This window comes from Crassostrea angulata, chromosome 4 (assembly GCF_025612915.1).
Source record: "Crassostrea angulata isolate pt1a10 chromosome 4, ASM2561291v2, whole genome shotgun sequence".
Taxonomy (NCBI): Eukaryota; Metazoa; Mollusca; class Bivalvia; order Ostreida; family Ostreidae; genus Magallana; species Magallana angulata.
Window position 1 is genome coordinate 34,921,881 of NC_069114.1, and position 26,297 is coordinate 34,948,177.

At 34.2% G+C, this 26,297-nt stretch overlaps 3 protein-coding genes across 4 annotated transcripts in view; 2 read left to right on the plus strand and 1 right to left on the minus strand.

Annotated features, from left to right (window-relative positions):
• Positions 1–498: 498 nt before the first annotated feature.
• LOC128180418 (uncharacterized) lies at positions 499–1,524 on the plus strand. Its single transcript, XM_052848528.1, has 2 exons — positions 499–629; positions 899–1,524. The coding sequence occupies exons 1-2, from the start codon at positions 609–611 to the stop codon at positions 1,241–1,243; spliced, it is 366 nt and encodes a 121-aa protein (XP_052704488.1). The 5' UTR covers positions 499–608; the 3' UTR covers positions 1,244–1,524.
• LOC128180416 (platelet endothelial aggregation receptor 1-like) lies at positions 1,386–7,505 on the minus strand. 2 transcript variants are annotated; one of them, XM_052848525.1, is made up of 5 exons: positions 6,147–7,505; positions 4,498–4,559; positions 4,080–4,262; positions 3,620–3,972; positions 1,386–3,496 (listed from the first exon to the last, which is right to left on the minus strand). In XM_052848525.1, the coding sequence occupies exons 1-5, from the start codon at positions 6,278–6,280 to the stop codon at positions 3,347–3,349; spliced, it is 882 nt and encodes a 293-aa protein (XP_052704485.1). In that variant the 5' UTR covers positions 6,281–7,505; the 3' UTR covers positions 1,386–3,346. The 2 variants fall into 2 exon arrangements, with proteins under 2 accessions (XP_052704485.1, XP_052704484.1); XM_052848524.1 differs by having other exon boundaries at positions 1,386–3,972; positions 6,147–7,503.
• A 4,170-nt stretch (positions 7,506–11,675) lies between these two features.
• LOC128180413 (uncharacterized) overlaps positions 11,676–26,297 on the plus strand; it is a 52,079-nt gene continuing 37,457 nt past the window's right edge. The window contains exons 1-5 of the mRNA XM_052848520.1: positions 11,676–11,781; positions 13,384–13,603; positions 20,020–20,133; positions 20,452–20,560; positions 21,184–21,299. Of these exons, the coding sequence (XP_052704480.1) occupies positions 11,698–11,781; positions 13,384–13,603; positions 20,020–20,133; positions 20,452–20,560; positions 21,184–21,299 (643 nt within the window). The 5' untranslated portion in view covers positions 11,676–11,697. The remainder of the gene's footprint in view (positions 11,782–13,383; positions 13,604–20,019; positions 20,134–20,451; positions 20,561–21,183; positions 21,300–26,297) is intronic.

The window sequence follows — 26,297 nt, forward strand, 5'->3', positions numbered from 1 at the left end:
CGGTTTCTACGCAGAGGGTACACATTTTGAAATGAAATTTGGTATACAGGTTTATGTAAATTATATCTAAGTCGAGTTCGATTTTAGGTATGATAAAGCAATTTTCGACAGAGTTATGCCCCTTGGACTTAGAAAAATTCCAAATATTTGCAGTTTCGTTCATTTTCTGTGTGGATGTTTCCAAGGGAGGGGGCATAATGTTTCACAAACATCTCTTGTTTTCTTTCGGCATTTTTCCCTGGTATTTATATACATGCAACAGTCTTGCTTAGATTGAGTGTTATTCTTATACATGTATCAATTGCTATATTTAGTTTAAACAAAATGTCATACTTAATATATCAATTGCTGTATAAATTAAATATTTAAGATAAATGATATTATTTGAAAACAATTCCGTGTAGAAACTACATATACTGTTGATGAATACAAAAAGAAATGTATATGGGGTCATAAAGGTAGTTGCAAACAGTGTATGATTCATATATTTTATATTGTGAAGAAATTCCAACAAGAAGTGTTTGGGGACCATCTGAAACAACAAGTGGAGGACCGTCTGAAATTCCTTGACACGTACTGGGGAAGTACCACAGAAAAATATTGATGTCATGAAGGAGGCAGTGCAGGAGGCAAGTATTAGACAGGGTTGATCAAAAAAAAAATTGAGGTTTTCACCATCTCAACAGCATTTGGTTATTAATTGAAATACAGGCCGCAGACATGGATGAACATTTGATTTTGATGTACATTTGACTTTGATGAATATTTGTTTTGTCAATCGACTCAACAATGAAATCCATGAAAATTGGTGCTATTAGTGAGTACATGTATAAATGATGAAAACGCTGTTACTTCAAATAATGTTTAGTGAAGACATATTTGTTTTATTTTATTACAGGCAACTGTTGTTCAAGCCAAAGTGGCCAAGAAAGAGAAAAAGAAGAAGAAGAAAGAAAAGAAAATTTCCTCTGCCAATGATGATACCCTGGATACTACACAGGAAGCAGACACCACTCAAGAAATGGATGTCTCACAGACAGAGGAGCCAAAGAAGAAGAAGAAGAAAGCGAAGAGAAAATCAGAGGGAGAGGGTATGGACACCACCCAGGAGATGGATACCACCCAGGAAGAGGAGCCTCCCAAGAAGAAGAAGAAGAAGACTAAGGTGGAGGCTGAGGAGGTTGATGAACCTGAAGAAGACCTGTCAAAGAAGAAGAAAAAGAAGAAGAAGAATAAGGAGTAATGGTTGAAGGGGAATGCAAAATTATCTGAAAATTTGCCACATACAATAAGAATCCCCCACACACATGTACAGTGTACAAGTATTTACTAGTGTTTCATTTATAACAAATTTTAATGTAATTCGTAAATAAGTGAACAACTGGTATCAATTCTCAGTTTATTGCAAAATATTTTACACAAACATGGAATTCTCTTCTGTTAAAATGCTGGAATGAAAAACAGATACATTTATTGCATATAATAGAGTAATATTTTAATAAAACTGACAGAAAATCATCAGTAGAGTTTTGTTTGTCTTATTGTAATGTTAAAAGATGTGTTCTTTTAACTGTCTGGTGTCTTCCATACAGAGTAAGCATTGATTTATCACTGCATGCTGGTCTGATTAAGGTTTTGTATATTCGAGTTTTAGTTGAAATTCATTTATTCCCCAAAGCCATTGTATGACATACTAGTATATAAATGGATTCACACACACACACACATACACAGAGGGAGATATAGATATATATATATATATATATATATATATATATATATATATATATATATATATATATATATATATATATATATATATATATATATATTTATCTCTGAGAAGAGACATGATAATTTTCAAAATATATATAGTTATCTCTGAGAAGAGACATGATAATTTTCAAAATTTTCCAAAATGTCAAAGTGATCAGAAGTTGCAAGAATATCAGGTCATAAAATGCTTACTTTTTGTTTTTCAAAGATAGAAATTGATAAATTGAAAATTTGTGTTTGAATTCAAACTAAATCGGGTGAAAGTTGCATTCCAGTCTGCTTTCCGTCTGATTTTGACAGACTACCGTTACAATTTCATTATGAGATAACTATAAATATAAATAAATATAGATAAATATAAATAAATCTAAAATGGAGCAATTCCTATCTAGCAATTTTTGGGAGTTGATTTTAATCAACTCCCCTATGCAGTCACTCTGGCAAACCGAAAGTGAAACAGTGTTTGGACCTAAGCACAAATCATCACCGCTGACAAGACTTAGTTCTTGAAAATAATAGAAAAAATCAAATTAATGTATGCTGAAGCATTGTTTTTCAAGGAAACTTATCAATAAACACTTTGAAAATAGTCAGATTTTATAAAATACGAACAACTAAGATATATCTCATGTATTCCTACGCCAGAGTTTAATATAGCCTCGTTCAACCAGACGCTCGGCTGTCTCTGTAAATCTCCGACAAGCAGAAAGGCTCTCTTGCTTGTCGGAGATTAACGGAGACAGTCGAGCGTCTGGTTGAACGAGACTAGAGTTCGATATCAATTAGTGCTTGGATCCATAAAATTTTTAGAATTGCTTAGATTACTTAATATACATAGTTTGTAATCTAGCTTTAAATATTACACAACATGATTCATATGATGATTCTCGGAATTCTTGTCGAAAAAGTCTAAAATTCATATAATAAAAAAGTGCGTAATTCAAATACAGACTAGAATCTAATTGCCATGCAAAATAAGTTGATTTCAAAATAAATGATAATCGATAAAATCAACTTCCGTCAGTACTTCAGTACTTTGATTCATATTTGAAATAGATCGAAATTAATGATTAGCATTTTTAGTGACAAAGTCTATTGTGATATTTTTCTAACAGGAAATTGTAACTACATGTAATTTCATTCCTAAAGTCAATAGGAAATTAAAATAAGCACTTGAAACTTTTCGGATTATCAAGCTATCTTCTAATCAGGAAACACTCATTTAGGGAGTGTTGGTTAAGTAGAAAATGCATCATTTTTGTCTATATTGAGAAACATTTCGGATAAATATGTACCGTGGATAAAGCCAAAAATGTACTCACGAGATGATACAAGTATAAAAAAAACCTTTACACGAAAATAGTTTGCTCTTTAGAAATTGTTTTAGGAACTTTATCTTTTAAGATGGTATATGGAACACCTTGAGATATCAATATGGATGAACGTTTATCAGTCATCATATTAAAAAATATGATATAGTATTGCACACGAGCATATCTCTCTCTCTCTCTCTCTCTCTCTCTCTCTCTCTCTCTTTCTCTCTCTCTCTCTCTCTCTCTCTCTCTCTCTCTCAAACTGCTGACAGGTACAGCTGCTTGGAATAAGTACGTTCACTCATCGTTAAAAACTCATTCCCAGGGTCTTGTGTACTATTCTTGGGGGATCCAACAATCTCAACGTACTTTGGCAGGGTTCTGTCCTGTGTCATCGCATCTTCCGCCTGTAAATGAACGTTGATGTTTGATTGACACGGAAGTGGATCATTGTTTTTCATGTGGATATGTTCAGTATAATTATCAATTTCAGTGTAATGGGAATCTCTCTGTCCAGGTTTTGTGTTTACCTGAGACAAGTCGTCTACCCCCGGGGGCTGGTCTGCATTGATGACGTCATATGAATTCAAATTTACTCCCGTGGTGCTTTGGGTTCTAAGTGTGTTTTTGTTGAAACATTTCGATCGAATCTGTGTTCCAACAAAGACAGCGAACAATACAATGAACAAACCACAGAGCACAAATATTCCGATCAGCGTGATCTTTTGTAAGGTGGCCGTGTCATTTTGTGAATCACTGTTTGCAAGGGACTTCCGATTTCCCGTACTTGTTGGTAAGGTTACGCCAACAGCTACGTTTTCTGTTTTGGTTGTTACGCTTGAACCAAATTTTGTAACGTCAATTTCTGTTGTCCTGATACCACCTGCATTAGTTGAAATTGAATGGGTTAACTTACAACATAGAAAATTTATAAATGAACGAGGTTTTTGGATGTATATAACAATTATCTACGTATCAAAGTAACAAAACCTTCAGTTGTTGACATTTTTGTTGTTATTTCTATTGTTGTTGTTGTTGTCAGTAGGACACAACCAAAAGATGGGTGACAGGTTTCACCTCCTTTGCAAGCACATGTTAACTGACATTCTTTTCCGTAGTAAGGAGGAACACAAGATACAGCACAGTTTGGACCCTGAGAGCCTGCTGGGCAACCTGAAAGTATTGAATTACCAGTATAATCTGTAACTTAAATAAACAATGGTTAATATTATTTTTGATTAGGTGAATATTTTCTTAAAACATTGAGATAAATTTCAGTCTTCATTCAAGGCTGAATTTGAGTCTCTTATAGAATCAATTGTACGCATTAATATTTCTGCCGAGGTTCACCGTTCAAACATGAACCTCTCTGGTTAAGTCCTGTAACTTGTACTTAACTTGTACTTACCGACGCAACTGTTCTGTTCATCGTTCCATACAGAGTCTGGACAACAAATTAAGCTGGGGAAACTGAAGAACAGCGAAGAACAATGAGAGACAAAGAGACGAGGTGGGGGAGGGGTGTCAAGGCATAACAATTCTTTGAAATAACAATCTTTGCATAAATTGGCAATGTTTAAAATGAAAACCGACATAGTTGATTATCTTTTTCCGTGGTTACGACGTATTATTGCGTTCAGTTTCAATTTTAAGATGACGAAGGACCACTAGTACATGTAGTGTATTTAAGTTTAGTTTAGCTAGCTTACTTTATAGTTTTGCTTTTGCTATGAGTTTGCTTTTTACTTGTCATGTTTTTGTGCATATGTTGGGGTTGAAATACATTAATTGTAATATTGTAAGAAGACGCGATCAATGCCATACTTAAAAACAAGACATTTCGGGAAACAATGTCAAGTTTTATCCGTTTAACGATCTGAATTTTTTAACACATTCCCATCATATCTTGGCCCCGTTTCACATATTCTTCTTTAATGCATTCAGCATAAACAGTTCATTTTCATGGCTGGTCTGCATTTCTTTGTTTCAATACAAGTTTCATTTTATAAACAAACATTTGAACATACATTGTCATCAGTAGTTTCCACCGAGACAAAGCTCTAATGAGAACAAGAAAATTTATATACTTATTAATTATATGATACATGTATTATTATGCAATTTACTGAAGGACAAACACAACTCTGGTCTGCTCCCCTCGGTTGATTTTAAAACAGAATTAGATTCTGTGTCATGGTCTTTTATTCAGAAATCATGTACCAACACATTTTAATTTGGGTGAATCCATTAGAAAGTGGGTTAGTTTATTTCATTTAAACATAACATCAGCTGTGAATCAGGAAGGAAACACATCAGCAACTTTTTGCTTGTATTGTGGATGTCGCCAAGATGATCTATTATCAGTTATCACCGTATCTGTTTTAATCTGTGCTGAAATCCTGGCTATTAAAAAATTGTAAAAACACGGATGTCAAAGGTATCATTTTATTGATGGCATAAAAATCTCAGTGCTTGCTGATGAAACCTCAGTGATATTGGATAGCAGTGAAAAATCTTTACAATCAAGTTTGAATATTTGAGATTTTGCAAAAACATCAGACCTATCAGCCTTCATATAAACTAATATAAAACAAAAGTTTTGTTTGGATAGAATGCAAAAAACATTGTTATGATATTAAATGTACAAATGAAGCTCTGGAGTGGGGCAAAAACACTTTTAAAATTGCTTGGCGTAGATAATATGACAATAATCTGCAAAATATTTTTGATCTGAATTTTAGATTAAAGTTCGACAATATTAAAAAAAAAACCACAATGAGACATTGGAAACGTAGAAACCGCACACCATTGGGTTGTTTAACATTTTTGAAAACTGCCAACCTTAAACCACATTTTTGCATGCCACACTTTCTAATCCGTCTGATTCATAGCTGAAAGATTTAGATTTTAAATTCTATCCATTCGTAATGGGAAGTAACCACATTCGATCAAAAAAAGGGTATCTTTCCTAAGGATTTTAAAGAATAATGATAGTTTTAAGATTATTAGCATCAAAGCATGTATTGAGTCATCGAAACTAAAAACTTCTGCACTTACCTTGGGCATTCTGTGTTAACTCCATAGGTAAAAATTAAAAATATTAAACCGTTTATACAAGATTTATCAATCATTTTAGTCTGGATTCTTATTATTCTTCCGCATTTCAACATCCCATTGTTGGGTGGATACATGTATTAAGCCAAGCGACCGTCGATTTTAAAGAATTTGAAGTGATTTCAAGTTCGAAGTGCATGCAAATTGATAGGCCAAATCCAGGAAATATAAACACCGGAATATATAAATTAAAAATAATTGATTTAAAAAGTGTTACTACATGTACTGGAAATACATAGTTCGTAAAGCCAAACAAAATTAATTTTCAAACTCTTTTCCAGGAATTGTATTCTGTCACCTTAACAAAGCATGCGTCAAGCTTAACAAATAAAGAAAATGCACTTTTACCTGCTCCCATAGGCGATTTGGCTGTTTCTTTTAGCTAAAGTACTGATGTACTTTAACAGTATTTTAATGAATTTTACTCACTTTGTACAATCAATACATTAATTTGCGAACATTGAAGAAAAAATTACACAATTGTATTTTTCTGCAATGTCGCCACCTTCATATCCCGCATGAACCACCAAAGAAAGCATTTTATTGTTTAAATATTTACATCCTCCAAGTATTATTCCCTCTATTTCTTGCGGAAACTTATAGTTAGTTCATAGCTCTATAGAAACAGCCAGACTGAAATCTACACGCCCTCTTCGTCGATCTACAGCGGCTGAAACTGACAAGAAACTAACAGGACTGAAATTGGCACACCTTGTTTATGGTCAAAATTAAACCTACAGCGACCTAAGAAAAATCATGGACTGCACGAAATAATCATGATTATGTCAGACTCAGAGTATCCCAGGAGACGATTTGGCTGTTTCTTTTAGCTAACGTACTTAATTACGCACATTAACAGTTATTAAGTGGATTTTATTTACTTTTTAAATTCAACTTATTAATTAGTTAAAAGAAAGATGTTAATGTAAACAATAAAATGCTTTCTAAAGTCTGATTGTTTAAGTCTGTACCGTTTTTGAGATCTCATGGAAACAAGAGTTTTTTTTGTCACGGGACAGGAAATGGAAAAACGGAAGTGCTCAATGAAAAGAAAGTTAGTATTTACTTTAAATTTGCCAAGCTAAATAAAAATGTCAAAGAATAGCAGTTAAACTCATTAACAATTTGATTTATTTGAACTCTTCCAGTGAGGACCAGAAGTAACGGTCGACAAAATGAAGCTGTTGAACACATCTTCATTCCAATGTCTATCATCCATGAAAGTTTCGTGTTTTAATCACTTATAATTTTTGAGATCTCATGGGAACAAAATTTGTTAAAAAAGCTATCTGAGATAATTGAGATATCCCACCGGATGTAGAATGTTTTAGTTTATTTAACATCGCATATATAGATAACATATGTCAGGATTTATACTATCATATTCATTTTATGTAAAATAAATTAGATACTTAAATAAATAATTTTGAAGTACTTCCGGTAACGACGGAAGTTACGACGAACAAAACAGAATAGTTTAAACACATCTACAACTATAGGTCTATCATCTATAGTGTGGATGTCCAAGTGTTTGTCGTTTCTGAGATCTCGACCTGCCCCCCCCCCCCCCCCCCCCCCCCCCCGATGCTACGTGCCTGTAAACAGATGCTGTACAATGATAATTTCTACATTATCCTGTTTACAATGACAATCTGTGCAATAACATATATTAACCTTCAATAAACTTATAAATATGGCACGCCAAATTCACAAAAATGAACAAAACGTAGTTTCACATTTGAATAAATTAGGTTTATCGACCGTTAACCGCAAACCATAGTAAACGATTTGTTAACTATAGCTTTCATCTGTAAAACTATATTTAACGGTTGTAAACTATAGTTTACGAATGATACAATCTATTAGATTTTGCTGGTAAATATAGATTCACATCTGTAAACTATAATTTACATTCGTTTAGTATAGTTAAGGGCATCGTCGGTGACCCACGTGTGATTCACATCGATTCTCTCCATCATCACAGGAAACTTGTGGAATCAAAACCGTGGTTTGCGACGATGAGTTAAGAGTTTTTCATCCTAGTTTCACAATCGTAAAACTATATTTATCAGGTAAACGTTGAAAACGAAAGACCTTAATGAGACGCATGTTCTCAAGAACCACTTGGCTAATTTCAACCAAACTTGGCACAAAGCATCATTAGGCAAGCAATCTAATTAAAATTAGACTCTTTAGGGGATTCAAATTTGTGAAAATTAAGGATCACGCCCTTTTACAAGGGGAAATAATTAGGAATTATTGAAAATTTTTGAGAATTTTTCAAAACTTTTCTTCTCAAGAACCACAAGACAAGGAAAGCTTAAACTTGTGAGGAAGCATCCTCAGGTAGTGTAGATTCAAAATCATGACCCTCGGGGGTAGTATGGGGCCACAATGGGGGGTCGAATTTATACCTAGGAATATATAGGGTAAATCTTTAAAAAATCTTCTTCTCAGACTCTGTTAGGCCAGGAAAGCTGAAACTTATGTGGAAGCATCTTCAGGTAGAGTAGATTTAAAGTTGGGAAAATCCTGACCCTCGGGGGAAGGTTGGGGCCACAATGGGGGTCGATTTTTACATAGAAATATATAGGGTAAATCTTTAAAAATCTTCTCAAGAACCATTTGGCTAGGAAAGCTGAAACTTATGTGAAAGCATTCTCAGGTAGTGTAGATTCAAAGTTGGGAAAATCATGACCCCTGGGGTTAGGATGGGGCCACAATGGGGGATTGAGTTTTAACATAGTTATATATAGAGTAAATCTTCAAAAATCTTCTTCTCAGAAACCTTTAGGCCAGGAAAACTGAAACTTGTCTGGAAGCATCCTCAGGTACTGTAGATTCAAAGTTGTGAAAACCATGACCCCCGGGGGTAGGGTGGGGCCACAATGGGGGTCGAGTTTTTACATAGGAATATATAGAGTAAATCTTTAATACCCTTTAATTTAAAAAAAAATTGTGTAGAAAAGCTGTAACTTTAGTGAAAGCAACTTCAAAAAGTGTAGATTTAAATTTGTTCAAATCAAAATATTTAGGAGTAGGGTGGGGCCACATTGGGGATCCAGTTGTACAAAGGAAAACATTTCAATTATTCACAAAAACTGAAATGTTATTATATATGCTTTTACTTATATGCAAGCATTTTTACATATTGTCGATTCTTTAAAATGGTTTAAACTTTGGCCCTAGACGATTATTGGGCCTCACAAGGGGTTCAGAGTTTGATTTAACGTTAAAATATAAGAATTTTTGTTAAGAAGCGTTACCGTCGGGATTTTTTAAATTTCTAGACACCCGTGACGTACATGTAACAATAAAGTAAAAGCACGAGCTACTAAAAACGAATTTACCAAAACAGCAGCATTTTTGAAAGGTCGTAACATTTGTTATATAAAGTTTTTATCTAAATGCATATATTCGATCATCGATCATAACACACACACAGAACACACACAGATAGATATATATATATATATATATATATATATATATATATATATATATATATATATATATATATATATATATATATATATATATATATATATATATATATAATACAATGCCTGTTACCTGCTTTATTTCACAAAGATACAAATAAGTTATTTCTTTCAGGCACGAACATCGTTTTTGAAACGGGCAAACTCATCTAAAAAAATCTTGAGAAGCCAAAAAAAAAATGTTAAACCCCCAAAATCTTGAAAATTCTAATCCGTGGGTTGGAGGTTGGAGGGCTGGGGGCTGGGGGCTGGGGGAGGTATATATGCAGTATTCCTTTACCTACCTTTAATTTCTCTCTTGATTTCTTTAATATTTTCTCTTCCATTTCTTATATGCTCCCCAAAAACTTCACTCTGATTCAATTCTTTAAAAAAAAAAAAAGTTTGCTGCGATAAAAGGGGGAAGGCTCCCCTCCCCACACGATGCTACATTCATGTCTTAATCGGCAGAGTGTTTTTCATTTTCTATATAGGAAAAAACAAATTTTGGTAATAATTTCTTGTACAATGATTTATAAGCAATTTATTATACATGAGTTTATTGATATTGAACGAAATATTTGGTCAGGGTGTATGTGCGGATCTAGAGGAGAGGGGGATGGGTCCGGATCCCACCTGAAAAATTAAATTTGCATAATAAATTTATCTATCGAAAATAGGCCTGGAACCCCCCCCCCCCCCAGCAAACATAGATATCTCCAGGACCCTCCCCCATCCTCCAAAAAAGTTCTGGACCCGCTCATGTTCGTTTTAAATGTAATGAAGACTAATCCAGTAATAATTGAGATTGAAAACGTCATATAAATTCGTCTGTAATATTTGCATTCCTAAAGGGTAAATTCTATAATATGAATATTCGTAAAGCAGTAAAGTGAACCTGATTTAATTAAACAGGAATTTCTTATTTTTCTCGAAGGTACTTTATACAGTGGAAATACAACCGCCGATATCGGGAAGAAAAATTGTAAATTTGAAATTAAAATTTTTCTGCAATGATCGCTACATGTACCTTCAGAACCCGCATGAATCATCAAAAAAAGCATTTTATTGTTTATATTTAAAACATCTTTCTTTTAACTAATTAATAAATGAATTATGAAAAGTTAGTAAAATTCGCTTAATTACTGCCAATGTACATAGGTACGTTAGCTAAAAGAAACAGCCAAATCGTCTCCTGTGAGACTGAGTCTTACATCATGATTATTTCGTGCAGTGGTCTGGCTGTTTCAGTAGAGCTATGAATTAACTATAAATTTCCGTAAGAAATAGATCGAGGGAATAATACTTGGTAGATGTAAATATAGAAAATTGAACGTCGCAGATTTCCAATGCAAATATAATGGGAAATAAACACTGAATGTAAATATTTTCGAATTAATCTTTTAAATGTTTAATTAACAAACTGAACGATATCCTTTAAATTCAAAGATATTTCAGGCTGCCTAATCAGGCATATATGTACATGAATTCGCTTTTAAGAGGCAAGCATATATTTATCAAATTAAAGTATTATCATTAAAAGACTTTGAAATGGGAATTTAAAAAGTGTCGATATAAGCGCCTCAATTTCCATGCGTGCTGCACCTTCACTATTTTTGCAGTTTTATCATGATCAAAATCCTTGCTTGTCAAGGTTTTATTAATAAACGTCTTTATAATTTGAAATTTATATATTGATGGGATAAAGCACTGCTTTTATAAGATTAACATCCGTTACTGTGATTTCAACCCCCCCCCCCCCCCATGCAAAGAATCTGCGGTAGATTTGTAAATACAAAAGGTATGTGGGAATAATTTTCATGAAAAGTATCTTAAATGATGTTCTTTTGGAAAACCAAATTATTAAAACAATCTGGCAAACTTAATTTTTTAACAACGTAACCAGTGTAATGGAGTAGGAGATCTGAAAATGACCGAGAATCATTAGCCTATATATGATACAGGAAGTCTGTACTTTCGTTTTTGATATTTTTTTCTGCCATCAGCATGGTCTCATGATGATGATCGTGATGATGGTCGCTGTGGCCTGGAATATCTTACTCCCGCTTTTGTTAATGTTCGTAATTATCTGGCCAAAGGTATGTTATGCAATCATAATATTAATAAATAACAATTATTTTTATTGGGTTTAATTTAAACAAACTGATCGCCGAAATGGCGATGTAGATCTATACTCTGTCCCGAGTTTTTGCTTCCTCCACTTTTTGCTTGATATTTCAATAATAGTAAATACCTTTGTGCTCAAACTAAGTTCATCCACTAATATAAAAATGTCCAGATTATCTGTTTTGAAACGCCCCCTCTACCACTTCAGGTTTCAATACACATCCCGAAATTGAAAGTCTACGGAGATTTTGTATTGCAACAGCCATTAATAAGCCCGGATGATAATGCTAAAAAATTGTGCGATGTATTCCGAGTGTATTCCGAATGGAGAAAAGATGTAAACATTCCCCATTATAAATCTCCGTAAGGAATCGATCTGTTTTCGTTCCTGTGAATTTTTCTGAGTGGAAAGGGATAATTGTTCAATGAAGATATCTTAGACGTACATGTGGAAAAAGGTCGATAACTTGTGTTGTGTATAAGCTATCACCATTCAGTTTTATGAATATAGGGTAGGGCTATCAAAATATATAAAAAATATATTTGATAATGAAATGTTTTATATGCAAAACCTTTGCCAGAATAAGCTATGGTCATAAAAATCAGGTGCCGGAATGAGGTAGTCATCTTCATAAAACGCTTTTTTAAAAATATCTCAAAAAGTTTTTAACCTTTTTTCATTCAGACAGATTCTTTTAAATTTAACATACTGACATTGTTGGTGGTTTTCAAAATTAATAAAGTCAAAATATCATTCAATATAATCAATTATCTAAAATTGCTTTGTCTAAGTTAGTAGGACAGTACCAATATTCAAAGGGCAACTACTCTAATCTAAAGAATTTTAAAGGGTAACTACTCCAAATATTTTAAGAACTTACGGCATGCGATTTCTGTGTTAGATAATACAAAATGTTGAAATGAGTAGAAAAAACATCGCCCAATGACGTCCATATTGCCTAATATTAATTCTCACTGTACAAACATAGACAATACTAGAATATATGTTCCTCTGTGACAGGAAGGCCATGGAGTGTTACGTTGCCCTCTGCCTTCGGGTGACTTAAAACACTTCAGAGCTTTCCTGTCACCTTGGGGCAAATTTTCTGGTTTGTCACTCTCAATGCCATTATTTACAGTACCAACCAGACCCAACCTAACACCAAAGCAGAACCCAACTAAACCCTGGATTTGGGTCAACTCGGGATTTACTTTGGTATTTTTTTGGGGTCCACTCTATGCATTGAAGTGTGAAGCAGACCCTCTTTTATCTTACCATCTTACTGCCGGTAAGTCCCTCCCCTTGTATATTCAAAATACACATGTCGTGTCTGCTTTCATGTGTATACTTCTGATCAGGGTTACTCTCTGTGTCCACTCTGGGTCTACTCTGCGCTTACTTTGAGCAAACCTGGAGTAAACCCTGAGAAGACCCCAAAAGTAAACCCAGGGTTTAGTTGGGGTCTAACTTTCTGTTAGGTTGGGTCTGATCAGTACTGTTTGTATAATTTTAATGTATTGCTTCAATATAATACACAGGTGCCTATAATCAAAATATGTACTCCCACTTTCAGGGACTTTCAAATGCCCAAATTTGTTCAAAGTCAGCAGAGACAGTATGTCGTGTTCAAAAATGTCCAGCAAACCAAATAGAGTGGGATAAGGCAGCACGAAGAAAGGACTGTTCAGAGATACAGAAGTATAACAACTGTGCAAAAGTGGAATACCATTGTTTGGTGAATGAATTTAGGAATGAAACCATTGAGGTGTGCACAGTATTGAGGCATTTACAAGGTATATACAGTCAAAACAAATTATACAAATTAAATCCGCAATGTTCAATTTCCCGTGAATACACTTAGCCAGTTCATGCGCCATGAGCACAAATATAAACATCATCAAGTGTTTTGAGTATATTTATTATTGTAAGATAAAACATTCAAACTTTCATTACCAATTTAATATGTACATGTACTTATAAATAATAATCGTTAAATTATATTTTTGCGTTAATAAAAAAAATGATTTTTCTCTGCAAAGCTTTAGGGACTATATTTTTGGTTCCGAAAGTGAACTAAATATAATGTTAATATGGCTGTTCCATGTATGTTTCTTATCACTGACTAAGAGTCTGTATAATGGCTTTAAAGCGATGATGCACAAATACTTCATACAAATAAAATAAACAGCAATGTGAATATAAATATGAATATAAACATGCAACGAATGTTTATGAGGGCCCTGCTCTGCAGGCGCCTTATAGTGATCAGTCTGTCCATCTGTCTGTTCATTAGCCCCTCCATCTTTCTATCCCTCTGCCCATCTATCCATCCAAGATGTCTTGTCCAGAGCATATTTTCTCACCCCTTGGTTTAATCTTGCTCATTTTCACCCACAGAGTGCCATTGGGTGAGGGATGTGCAGTGACCTTGAACCATGTTTTTTGGTCTAAGGTTAACGTCATAGCAGAATTATATATAAAATCCTTGTCCAGGGCATATCTTTTCTCCCCTTGGCCCAATCTGGCTTATACTTCACTCACAGAGTGTCTATGGTTAAAGGGTGAGCAGTGATCTTGAATGAAGTTTGTAGGTCAGGGGTCAAGGTAATATCGGTACACGCAATTATCCTTATTTTCATAGCATATATACTTTCCACTTAGCCCTGTTTGGCTTATACTTCACATAAACAGAGCTTTTGAGTGAAAGGTGTGTTGTGATTTTGAACCAATTTTCAAGGTCAAATGTGAAGGTCATAGCAGAATTAAATGAAAAATCCTTGTCCTGAGCATATCTTCTCTCCCTTTGCACCCACATAGTGCCTTTGATCAAAGGTTATGCAGTGACCTTGAATGATGTTTGTATGTCAAGTGTCAAGGTCATATCAGATTACTAAAAAATCAGAGCATATATATATATATATATATATATATATATATATATATATATATATATATATATATATATATATATATATATATATAATATACACACAAACACACATACACACACACACACACACACTCTCCACTATTCCTTATTTGGCTAATACTTTACTAAAACAGAGATTTTTGGTTAATGACATGCAGTGACCTTGAACCAAGCCAATGTGAATGTCTTAGTAGATCTCTTTATAATCAGTTCCAACAGTAGATTATTTCCCATTTGCTTAATCTTGCTCAGATTGAACAAAAATGCCTGTATGTGAGGGGTAATGAGATTGAATAACTGTAAAAGTGGTTATTTATGCATGGGGGAATTTACACTATTTACGTGGTGACTTTAAAAACGCGTAAAATACCCCCCGTGTGTATGGTAAAAAAAAATAAATTTTAGAGTTGAAATAATGCAAACACTTATTTAATACCCACGCTTATTGTATGAGTATTGAAAATTAAAAATGTGTACTTTACCACCAGTGGAAATATCCATCTTTATAGTAGAAGTTCTATGCCAGCTGGAAAATTTCTAAGTATTAGGTCAAGGTCAAAGCAAAATTCTCTGAAATTCTTTTCATCCTACTGTCCACTATTTAAGTGGGGCCCTTTGAGATGGTCACCATCTCAATGTTGTATACTGGCACTGTACCAGTTATCGGCTAAAATTTAACGTTTTCTTTTCATATTCCTTATTTCTTAATATTTTTTAATAAAACTTGAATACTTTAAATAGTGAACTCCTTATTTATCAATTTATTAGATTATATCATTATGTAGAACCCAAAACATCTTGTTTTGTGCGTTTTAGCACGCCACAAATTTGCCTAGTTTTCACGATTTACTGTACCAGTGATCGGCTTCGTGATAATAACATATTAATCCCTGTACATGTTGATTTTATACTCTTTGAAATGTAATTTGAATTATACCCCTTGTGGGGTCAGACTAAAGTCGTCGGGGTTATGATACATTATAAACAAAACTCATTAACTTATATGTTTATTATCATACGGTAATACACAAAATCGTAGACTATTCAATATACTCAATTGTGCAATCAGGCGTTCAACTGCGCTACGAATCTCTTCGAAATAAGTGAATTCCTTTTGTTTATACATGTTATATGAATTGATATTATATGTCAAGTCAAAGAAGGGATATACCCCGGTAATAACGTATCACAAAGAGGTAATGTTCTTTTTTAGCTCACCTGTCGTCCGTCCGTCTGTCCGTCCGTCCGTCTGTCCGTCTGTCTGTAAACTTTTCACATTTTCAACATCTTCTCAAGAACCACTGGGCCAATTTCAACCAAACTTGGCACAAAGCATTCTTAGCCTAAGGGGATTTAAAGTTGTGAAAATAAAGGACCACGCCCTTTTGCAAAGGGAGATAATTAGGAATTTATGAAAATTTTCGAGAAATTTTCAAAAATCTTCTTCTCATGAACCATAAGACCAGGAAAGCTGAAACTTGTGTGGAAGCATCTTCAGGTAGTGTAGATTCTAATTTGTGAAATTCATGACCCACGGGGGTAGGGTGGGGCCACAATAGGGGGGGTCAAATTTTTACATAGGAATATACAGAGTAAATCTTTAAAAATCTTCTTCTCATGAACCATAAGACCAGGAAAGCTGAAACTTGTGTGGAAGCATCTTCAGGTAGTGTAGATTCTAATTTGTGAAATTCATGACCCCCGGGGGTAGGGTGGGGCCACAATAGGGGGGGTCAAATTTTTACATAGGAATATACAGAGTAAATCTTTAAAAATCTTCTTCTCATGAACCATAAGACCAGGAAAGCTGAAACTTGTGTGGAAGCATCTTCAGGTAGTGTAGATTCTAATTTGTGAAATTCATGACCCCCGGGGGTAGGGTGGGGCCACAATAGGGGGGGTCAAATTTTTACATAGGAATATACAGAGTAAATCTTTAAAAATCTTCTTCTCATGAACCATAAGACCAGGAAAGCTGAAACTTGTGTGGAAGCATCCTCAGGTAGTGTAGATTCTAATTTGTGAAATTCATGACCCCCGGGGGTAGGGTGGGGCCACAATGGGGGGTCGAAATTTAACATAGGAATATATAGAGTAAATCTTTAAAAATCTTCTTCTCATGAACCATAAGACCAGGAAATCTGAAACTTGTGTGGCAGCATCCTCAGGTAGTGTAAATTCTAATTTGTGAAATTCATGACTCCCGGGGGTAGGGTGGGGCCACAATGGAAGGTCGAAGTTTTACATAGGAATATACAGAGTAAATCTTTAAAAATCTTCTTCTCATGAACCATAAGACCAGGAAAGCTGAAACTTGTGTGGAAGCATCCTCAGGTAGTGTAGATTCATTGTTGTGGAAATCATGACCCCGGGGGGTAGGGTGGGGCCACAATTGGGGGTCGAAATTTAACATAGGAATATATAGAGTAATCTTTAAAAATCTCCTTCTCATGAACCATAAGACCAGGAAAGCTGAAACTTGTGTGGAAGCATCCTCAGGTAGTGTAGATTCTAATTTGTGAAATTCATGACCCCCGGGGGTAGGGTGGGGCCACAATGGGGGGTCGAAATTTAACATAGGAATATATAGAGTAAATCTTTAAAAATCTTCTTCTCATGAACCATAAGACCAGGAAATCTGAAACTTGTGTGGCAGCATCCTCAGGTAGTGTAAATTCTAATTTGTGAAATTCATGACTCCCGGGGGTAGGGTGGGGCCACAATGGAAGGTCGAAGTTTTACATAGGAATATACAGAGTAAATCTTTAAAAATCTTCTTCTCATGAACCATAAGACCAGGAAAGCTGAAACTTGTGTGGAAGCATCCTCAGGTAGTGTAGATTCATTGTTGTGGAAATCATGACCCCGGGGGGTAGGGTGGGGCCACAATTGGGGGTCGAAATTTAACATAGGAATATATAGAGTAATCTTTAAAAATCTCCTTCTCATGAACCATAAGACCAGGAAAGCTGAAACTTGTGTGGAAGCATCCTCAGGTAGTGTAGATTCATAGTTGTGAAAATCATGATCCCTGGGAGTAGGGTTGGGCCACAATGGGGTGTCAAAGTTTAACATAGGAATATATAAAGTAAATCTTTAAAAATCTTCTTCTCAGAAACTAATCAGCCAGGAAAGCTGAAACTTGTGTGGAAGCATCATCAGGTAGTGTAGATTCATTGTTGTGAAAATCATGATCCCCGGGGGTAGGGTGGGGCCACAATGGAAGGTCGAAGTTTTACGTAGGAATATATAGAGTAAATCTTTAAAAATCTTCTTCTCAGAAACTAATCAGCCAGATGATTCTTTATAATTGTTAAGACTTTGGCCCCAGGACAATTCTTTGGCCTCACAAGAAGGTTCAGAGTTTGATGTACGTTTATATCCCATATATAAACAATTGTTAAGGATCTTTTTGAGAACTGCAATACTCAACATATGATATGACTATAAAATCATCCTGTTAGAAAAGGGACTAATGATTATAAACATAAGAATATCCAGGGGAAAAATGGATTTTATTTATACAGGATCAACATGTATTATTGTACATTGTCCAGATAGTTTGTATTATGACTCCATTAATCTGATTTTATCATACCTATTGTTCCTCATGTGAGCGATGTGGCCCATGGGCCTCTTGTTTAACTTATTACGTCACTTCCCCCACAGCTGAAAGTGCAAAGATGTAAATTAGCGGTAAACAATGATCGTTAAAGCTCATGTTTAAAACATATTTAAGAAAGTTTCAAGCAAACTTACTTTTCTTTATTCGAAAAAGATGACTGAATTAAAAACTCTTGGGTTGCCGCGTGCTATAAACCCGAACTCTCAGTTTAGCCGATAACTGGTCTTAGCCGATAATTGGTACAGTACCAGTAGTATTTAGATATTGTTGCAGGTCCTTTAACATACCAAGGCTGTGCAGACAAATTATCATACCCTGCTAATGTGTGGTATTCAATTTGTCTGCTTACAGGACCAACAACATCCAAAATAAGCATTCAATGCTTCAGTGAATTCAATGTAGATCTATTGATGATTTAAAACACTGTCATATAAGGACATACCATTTTTACAGGTCATTCTATTAGTTAAGCTTTCTGAATGATGAAACTGTTCCTGGGGTCAGTATTGTTGTCTTTAAATAATACTAGACTTTGACCCGTGCATGAATGCCCGGGTTGACATTGCGTATGATATCGGAAGTTTACGAAGTAGACACACCGATACACCGTATTATTGACATGTACAAAACCAAGCTTTAAGCCTACAATAATGCTATTGATTTCACTACACTCTGCTTAGTTAGAATATTCTAATTGTGTATGGGACAGGCCTTCACCACATTTAAAATGCCTCCCATATACCCGTAATGTAACAAAAAATTGCAGAACAGTCAAATTATTCATAACAAACCATTTTGAGGTTCTAAATACCTTTCATCTAAAAATTTAATTCATATTGATGAAGAATTAAACACTTTTCAGCAACATTTTTTGCTCGCTTCAAATTTACACACCATGTTGACATTCGGAACTCTCAGGATTTTTGATATTAAATGCAATGAGTTAGAGTTATCTCTCGTATTTTCTTTGATGAACAGAATATATAGCAAATTTTTAATGAAAATTTACAAGTATTTATATTATCCTTTCTGAGTTTATCCATGCAAATGTGATATTGTGGAAACAAACTAAAGAGTCTCCCGTGATTTAGTGTGAATGTAATGCGCAAGCGCAAGATTGTAAAATAAAAAAACCCCAGATGATTTCTAGATTTTTAAAAGAAATATTCATTGATTATTAATTAGTGGAGCTTGATTGAGAAAAAATAAAAACAAATCGGTAATAATGTTTAAAATACATGTATATATAAAAAAGACAGTATTCTTCCGATTTCTTGGTGTTAAAGCCCAAAAATTCGAGTCTATTATTTTCATATAGTATAGATAAAGTCAATTATATGGATGTGACACCTTGGATAGTAAATATGCATGATGTCTGACATTGCTGTAAAATAGTTTTTCAATCTAATTAAAATTAGACATTCTAAATTTTAAATTAGATTGATAGTTTTTTGGCTTAAATGAAAGAACAATTTATATTCATTTTGTAACTGTATACATAAAGACAGTTTGTCTGACATTTTGATGAACATGCAGAAAATACATGGAGGAATATTTATAAGAGCATACTGACAATACCTTACTGTAGATTGTGGCTTAGTGCATGATTATGTTTTATTTTGATATTAAAAGGTTCATGCATTCTTCTTTTTTAGGATATTGCCCAATATATGCAGAGAATAAAGCAAAAAACGACTATAAAAAGAAATGTGCGAATCAAACACCTTGCAATTGCTCAAGTGGATATCTTTCAACAGAAGCCTATAAATGTTAGAATTTGCTGACTAGTTTGTAAATGATATATATTTACATGCAATTTTTTTATATAAAGCATTTGAAATATATGATTCTGTAAAACTGATAAAGTACTGTAATTATATATTTGAGTTTGAAATAGATGAATTAAAGGAACCCATTTAAAATCAATTTAGTTTCAATATTTCAAGAATATTTTTTGTCTTATGATTGATGTTTTACTAAATCTTTAACGTAATTTTGTTTTGATGCTTATATAAGTAAACCAATTTGATTTTTTCTTAATACCCTGAAACTAACTTTAAATTTGTATACATCTAATTATGTTTTAGGGCAGTGCTGTTATAGCGGAATAAATAATGATCAAGACGTCAAGCTCTTCCCTAACAATTATTGCAGAGGGAAAACGATTACCGCACACTCGGACAAGGACCAGAGCAAGTAATGCCTATGAGTTTTAAAGTAGTCCGAGCATCGCAGTTTGTCACAATCTGGATTTTACAATATTAATTTGACTTTTACATAGCGTTTAATATATCCAGAGTTGATTTTGCGCTATATCACTCTTGTAAACAATGTCAATGATAAGTAATTAGAATGGCGTATGCACTAAATGAGAAATAGAAATGATTGAAGTTAAGAAACTCAATTATGAAAACAGAAAAATGAAAAAAGACATTTCTTGGGATTAAAAAGCACTGAAATCAGAAATCAGAACAATTCTATTGTTATATACAAGTGTACCTTTTTCCCATTTACTGTGGAATCATTAGATTTCGTGGTGGCTCAATTTTCGTGGAATTCATGGGTATCTCTCATCCATAAATTAACATCCTCCATGAATTAATAAATTAGGGTTTTAAAGTCATACTTCTGTTCGTAGGTAAAAGAATATACAGGAAATTACGTCTTCAGTGGGGACTCCCCACGAACCTGTAAATTTTAAGCAATCCTCGAAAATTGACCCCCACAAATTTTAATGATTTCACAGTATGCATGTTGGCTTGTCTCGAAATGACTTACGAGTCTATAGATATTTTTTTTTTTTTTAATTTGAATTGTAGCAATTTACGTGTAGAAGTATGGTTACCACCACTGTTAATAGCAGCACTTGTAGTATTGGTGGGCTGCAGCTGTGTGTGCTATAGAATGAAGCGTCAGAACAAAACTTTTCTTGAAGGTAGACCATAGTAAGAACTGGGTACGCTAAGTATAACATATCGGCCCTGTCAAAATGTGAAAAATCAAACACATGATATCTTTAAAATGTTCGCCGGGATAATTCATGTAGGACACCCCATGCATGAAAGTAACTTTCGTTTGCTAAAATTCATGTGCGTTTGGTAATTGTAAACTCCGAAACCGGACCTTGTTTACGGATTTTGTAAAATATATGGGTTGTTGTAATGTTTGATCTGATATTTCTATAAGGCCGCATTCGAGTACATTCACCAATATTTCAGAATAGCACAATTTTAGACTGCTTATTAACATAGAAACGGAAAAAAATATGTACAAGACTGCGGCCACTTTCGTTTTTTATTTTTTTCTATTTTCAAGATGCACAAAAAATGAATGTTTTCATTGGTTAGCTAAGACGTAAGATGAGTTTCTTTTTTATGACAATGCCTAAATAAATACTTAACTGTAAAAATAGACTTATGTTGACAATTGACTTAATTATAAAAGAAAAATAAAACCGTTCCATGAAAAAATTGGAGTATTTTTATTAGTTTATTAGTCCTTAGACACAGTGTATTTGAATTACAATTACATACCGTGTATTGCAGATAAAATCATTTTTATGGTCAATATTGTTGTGTAGTAAAAACAAATATACAATATTGATTTCAGGATTGATATAAGAAGAAATATTTTTTTTAAAAAACCTCAACATTTCTTATAATTTGCTATTTAATGAATATATTGTTATCAAAGTTATCTGTGTGTCGTTGTACTCTACATAAATGACGTAACAAGTGTAAACAAATGACGTCATAAAGTAGCTGAGAAAGAAAGAAAGAGAGAGAGAGAGAGAGAAAAGTTTTTACAGATATATTTAAAATTTCAAAACAGTTTTATCATCAAATTAGAAGTCAGATTCAAAACATTATATTTGTGTAGATTTATATATTTGGTACAAAGTTCTAGTAAATCAGACACTGAATGTTTGCCGATCCTGTTGAAGTAATTAAATCAAACTTAAAAAAAATATTTTCACAAGAAAATATAATAGTGATCATATTCCTATATGATTGCACTTTAAGCGCCCAGTATATTTACTAGTACATGGATGTCATTAGTCTCTGTAACGGGACATGTGTCTAGGTGTTAGTCGCGTACATATTCTACATTTTGCGTAAGAATGTAGGAATTCAAAACTAATGATGGATCTAGCTGTGTTTAGCTCTTTAAATGACAACTTTAATTCTAGAAAATACATTGAATACTTTTTTTACATCGTTCACGGATGTCTTGCGTTAATTATTTCTTGATCGATCTAAACTATCTATTACGGTAGAATGTTGGTAATAATTGGTGTTGGGTTATCATTATTAACAAAAAATAATCAGTTCAGATTAAAACATTGTCAAATATATATTCATGTCGCTGGAATATTTACTGGAGGAATTAAATCGCCGAACAGGGGTATGTCCCGATTTTTGATCAATTGATCGATTTCATTCATCTTGAAAATATATAACTTCCGTGTCTTACTAAATGTACATTAATCAATTAGTAGTCAAGTGTGCATAGTGTTTCTTCGATAAATTTCTTTTAAACATTCAATCTAAAGTATAATATATATAGTTGTTACAAAACAAATGTAAAAAAAAAAATCATTTGACCCCCTCCCAATGGATTTATTCAAAACATTGGAGATCTAAACCTTTGAGTGTTAGGTAATTTAAAAGCAGGTCTTCGCGCGATAACTTCACATGAATTCATAATGTTTGCGTGCCGATTAGTGGACGGGATCATGAGAGTACCCCAGAGCTCACTGTGTGTACACATGCAGCTTTATAAATATTTGAATAACAAAAACTGTTTCTATTACTTTCCTATCGTTGGAAATGTGAAAAAGGCCTTTGATTTTCCATCTTAATATAATTATAACAAAATAATACAATTTAACTGCTTTATCTTTCAAGCTTATATGCAATTATTTGATACATGTACACTTCAAAACAATTTGAAATAATGAAATAAATTAATTTCAAATAATATACATGTACATGCTCCAGCTATTATGGTGTTCCGATGGGGCCACTTCGACTTTCGCCTTGAGGGCGAAGATGCGAGAGTGTGAAGTTGCGAAGGCGAAATTGCGAAGGTGCGAAGGCGAAAGTGCGAAGATGCGAAGGCGAAGGAGCGATACTACTATCGCTCTTTCGCCCATGCAACTTCGCACTCTCGCCTTCGCAACTTCGCACTTTCGCCTTCGTCTTTTTTTTCATTGCATTCGGCATGAGGTATCGGTCGATTCCAATGGAATCAAATTTGTTGCAGGCACCGTATTCGCCCGAGGTTTGCCGATTAATCTCAGATGTTATTGATACCCATGCGCTATAGGCCATCGTGCTTACTATGAAAATTTATTAATATTTTACTGTGTTATGTGACATATATGTTTACCGGTGCTCACTATGCCTAATTATTATATACTCCTCATAAAATGTAATGTCCGCAATAATGTGTACATAAGCACTTCCAGACTCCCGTCACTTATCAGCTGTCTGTTTACCTTAAACCAACATCGTGGTTCAAACACATTACCATTTTAATTTAATTATGCGACATTCCTTTTTCATGCACGGATGAGCTGGAGAGGGGCCCGGACCCCCCCCCCCCTTTCCCCCACGGAAAATTAATTTCACACAGTAATGGAGAGAGGGTCGGACACCTCCCCCCTCCACCCCTGGAAAATTTAGTATTATTGATTTCACATAGTAAAATTACCAAAAATATGCCTCGGAGCTCCCCCCCCCCCCCCCCCCCCCCCCCGACTAGTACAATAGTACAATAATCCCTCGGACCCCCCCCCCCCCCCTCCCCACTAGAAATAATGAAAATATTGATCTGCGCAGGGTGTTGAAAACAAATTCTTAAAAGTTAATCTTTTGCAAAAGATGTTATTTTAAACGATAGAGAGCTCCAAAAAATAAAAAGGTGAAGGCAAAAGTGCGAAGGCGAGAATGCGAAGTTGCGAGGGCGAAAGAGTGATAGTAGTATCGCTCCTTTGCCCTTGCAACTTCGCACTTTCGCCTTCGCATCTACGCGCTTCGCCGTCGCATCTTCGCACTTTCGCCTTCGCAACCTCGCATCTTCGCCCGAAATTGCAAAGGTCGAAGTGGACCTATCGGAACACCATAAGCTATATATCGAAGAAAAAGACTGAATTTTCTACTTCCGTTTATGAATTTATGAACAACAGCGAAAATTAAAATTCATGTCATAAGATACGGTAGCCCTTGAATTATTTTGTTTAGTCGAGCAAGCTTTTTGGAAGGCTATTACTTGTACAGCTTACACTTCTGTCAACACTGGAGAAATAGTATGTCACATGCTCAAAACAAGGATAACAGGCACGTGTTATTGCTGTTTTCATTCTCTTGTCTAATCATCTTAAAGAGAGGAAAAGCATTGTGGGCAAGTTTATAAGATTATAGGAGTTGACACTGCTGCTGATTTCTATAGAACCAGCGATCAATCTGGAGCGGGCAAAACCTGCCCTTTCAATTTTTAAAAAATCCGTCAAACTAGATAATGTAATCATGCAGTTTTTAATTTTTACCTCGGCTAAAAAGCTCTTACAGTAACTTTGAAAGAAAGATGTTCACATGCATTAGACATTTAAATTGATTTTAGATTAAAAAAAAAAAACTGCATTGATTTTAAATACATTTTGCCCATCGTCTCAATTTGTACATTAATCTTGTACATTGGGCGTTGTCAGAGGTGCAAGCGAAAGTTGCGTAACACGACCTCTGGTGAGAGAATGCAAACTATTATGATGATGCTGTATAAATTTATATAACATGAAACATAATTAATTCCTTACTGCAAAAGGCAAAGAAATAATGGATTAAATGTGTCTTTTTTTACATTATATACCAGAACATCCTTTCTATAATTATTATTTGAAGAACGTTGTCAATACATTTCATGACGTCATGACGTTTTTGGTTAACTGAATAGCTATAAACAATGCTATGTTTAGATAACTATTATATGGAAACCGTTAAAGATATTTTCAAAAATCAAACTGTTTTGAAACCGGTTAATTCTCCAAATATTTCACTCAAAATTTCATTAACTTTGAAAACAGGGCCGATTTTGCTGCTTACCGTACCCAGTTCTTTTTGTTAATTGTTTTTTAGTTGAATTTGAATGCATGTATATACAAGTACAAACAAAATGTTATGTACAATCTTGTATTAATTTGTAAAGAATGATAATAAGTGCCCCACTCTGTGGGAGCCCAATTATCTTACTCGTACTTTACCCACATAGTGTCTTTTGCAGTGACATAGAAAAATTATTATAGGTCAAAGGAGAAGGTTATATCAGACTTAAAATGTTAAAAAAAATCCTTGTCCAATTCCTTCCCAACTTTAGGAGGCCGATTTGGGTTTTTTTTGCGGAAAAACTACAATAGCATAACTCTTTATTTTTTAACCATATGTAATTTAAGCCAACTCTAGTTTATTTGCAAAGGTTCATGAAAATCGACCGTCTGGTTCTTTTTAGGGACCATATCAAAATAGAGGTACATTTACAATGTACTATTAATAGGAATATATAGGAAACTGTCATTTTCCGCACATCAAAGCAGTTTAAAAAAAATACTACAATAGCTTTTTTTCCCAAATTGTTATATATGATTAGTAATATCATTTCCTACCTTACATGTAAAAAATACAAAATTCTACCGTCTGGTTTTTAGTGGGGGCCATCTCAAAATATTAAAATGCACCAAATTTTGCTATATATTTGGATTATCACCAATGATGATTGGTATAATGGATTCATTCCAAAAATGAGGAAAATGTCCTCGAGGAGAGCATCATTCTTTATATAAAATTTCAACAGCGTACAATTTTTACTTTTTCTTTTATGTTATTTCTTATAACATACTCCTACAAAGCTTCATTTTATCATAACGTCATAAAAGCGC

Coding starts and splice junctions, on each gene's coding strand:
- LOC128180416 (XM_052848524.1), bottom strand. CDS start 6,280: ATGTATCCACCCAACAATGGGATGTTGAAATGCGGAAGAATAATAAGA. Junction 4,263..4,497: donor TGAACAGAACAGTTGCGTCG/GTAAGTACAAGT, acceptor CAATACTTTCAG/GTTGCCCAGCAGGCTCTCAG. Junction 3,973..4,079: donor AAAAATGTCAACAACTGAAG/GTTTTGTTACTT, acceptor CAACTAATGCAG/GTGGTATCAGGACAACAGAA.
- LOC128180418 (XM_052848528.1), top strand. CDS start 609: ATGAAGGAGGCAGTGCAGGAG. Junction 630..898: donor TGAAGGAGGCAGTGCAGGAG/GCAAGTATTAGA, acceptor ATTTTATTACAG/GCAACTGTTGTTCAAGCCAA.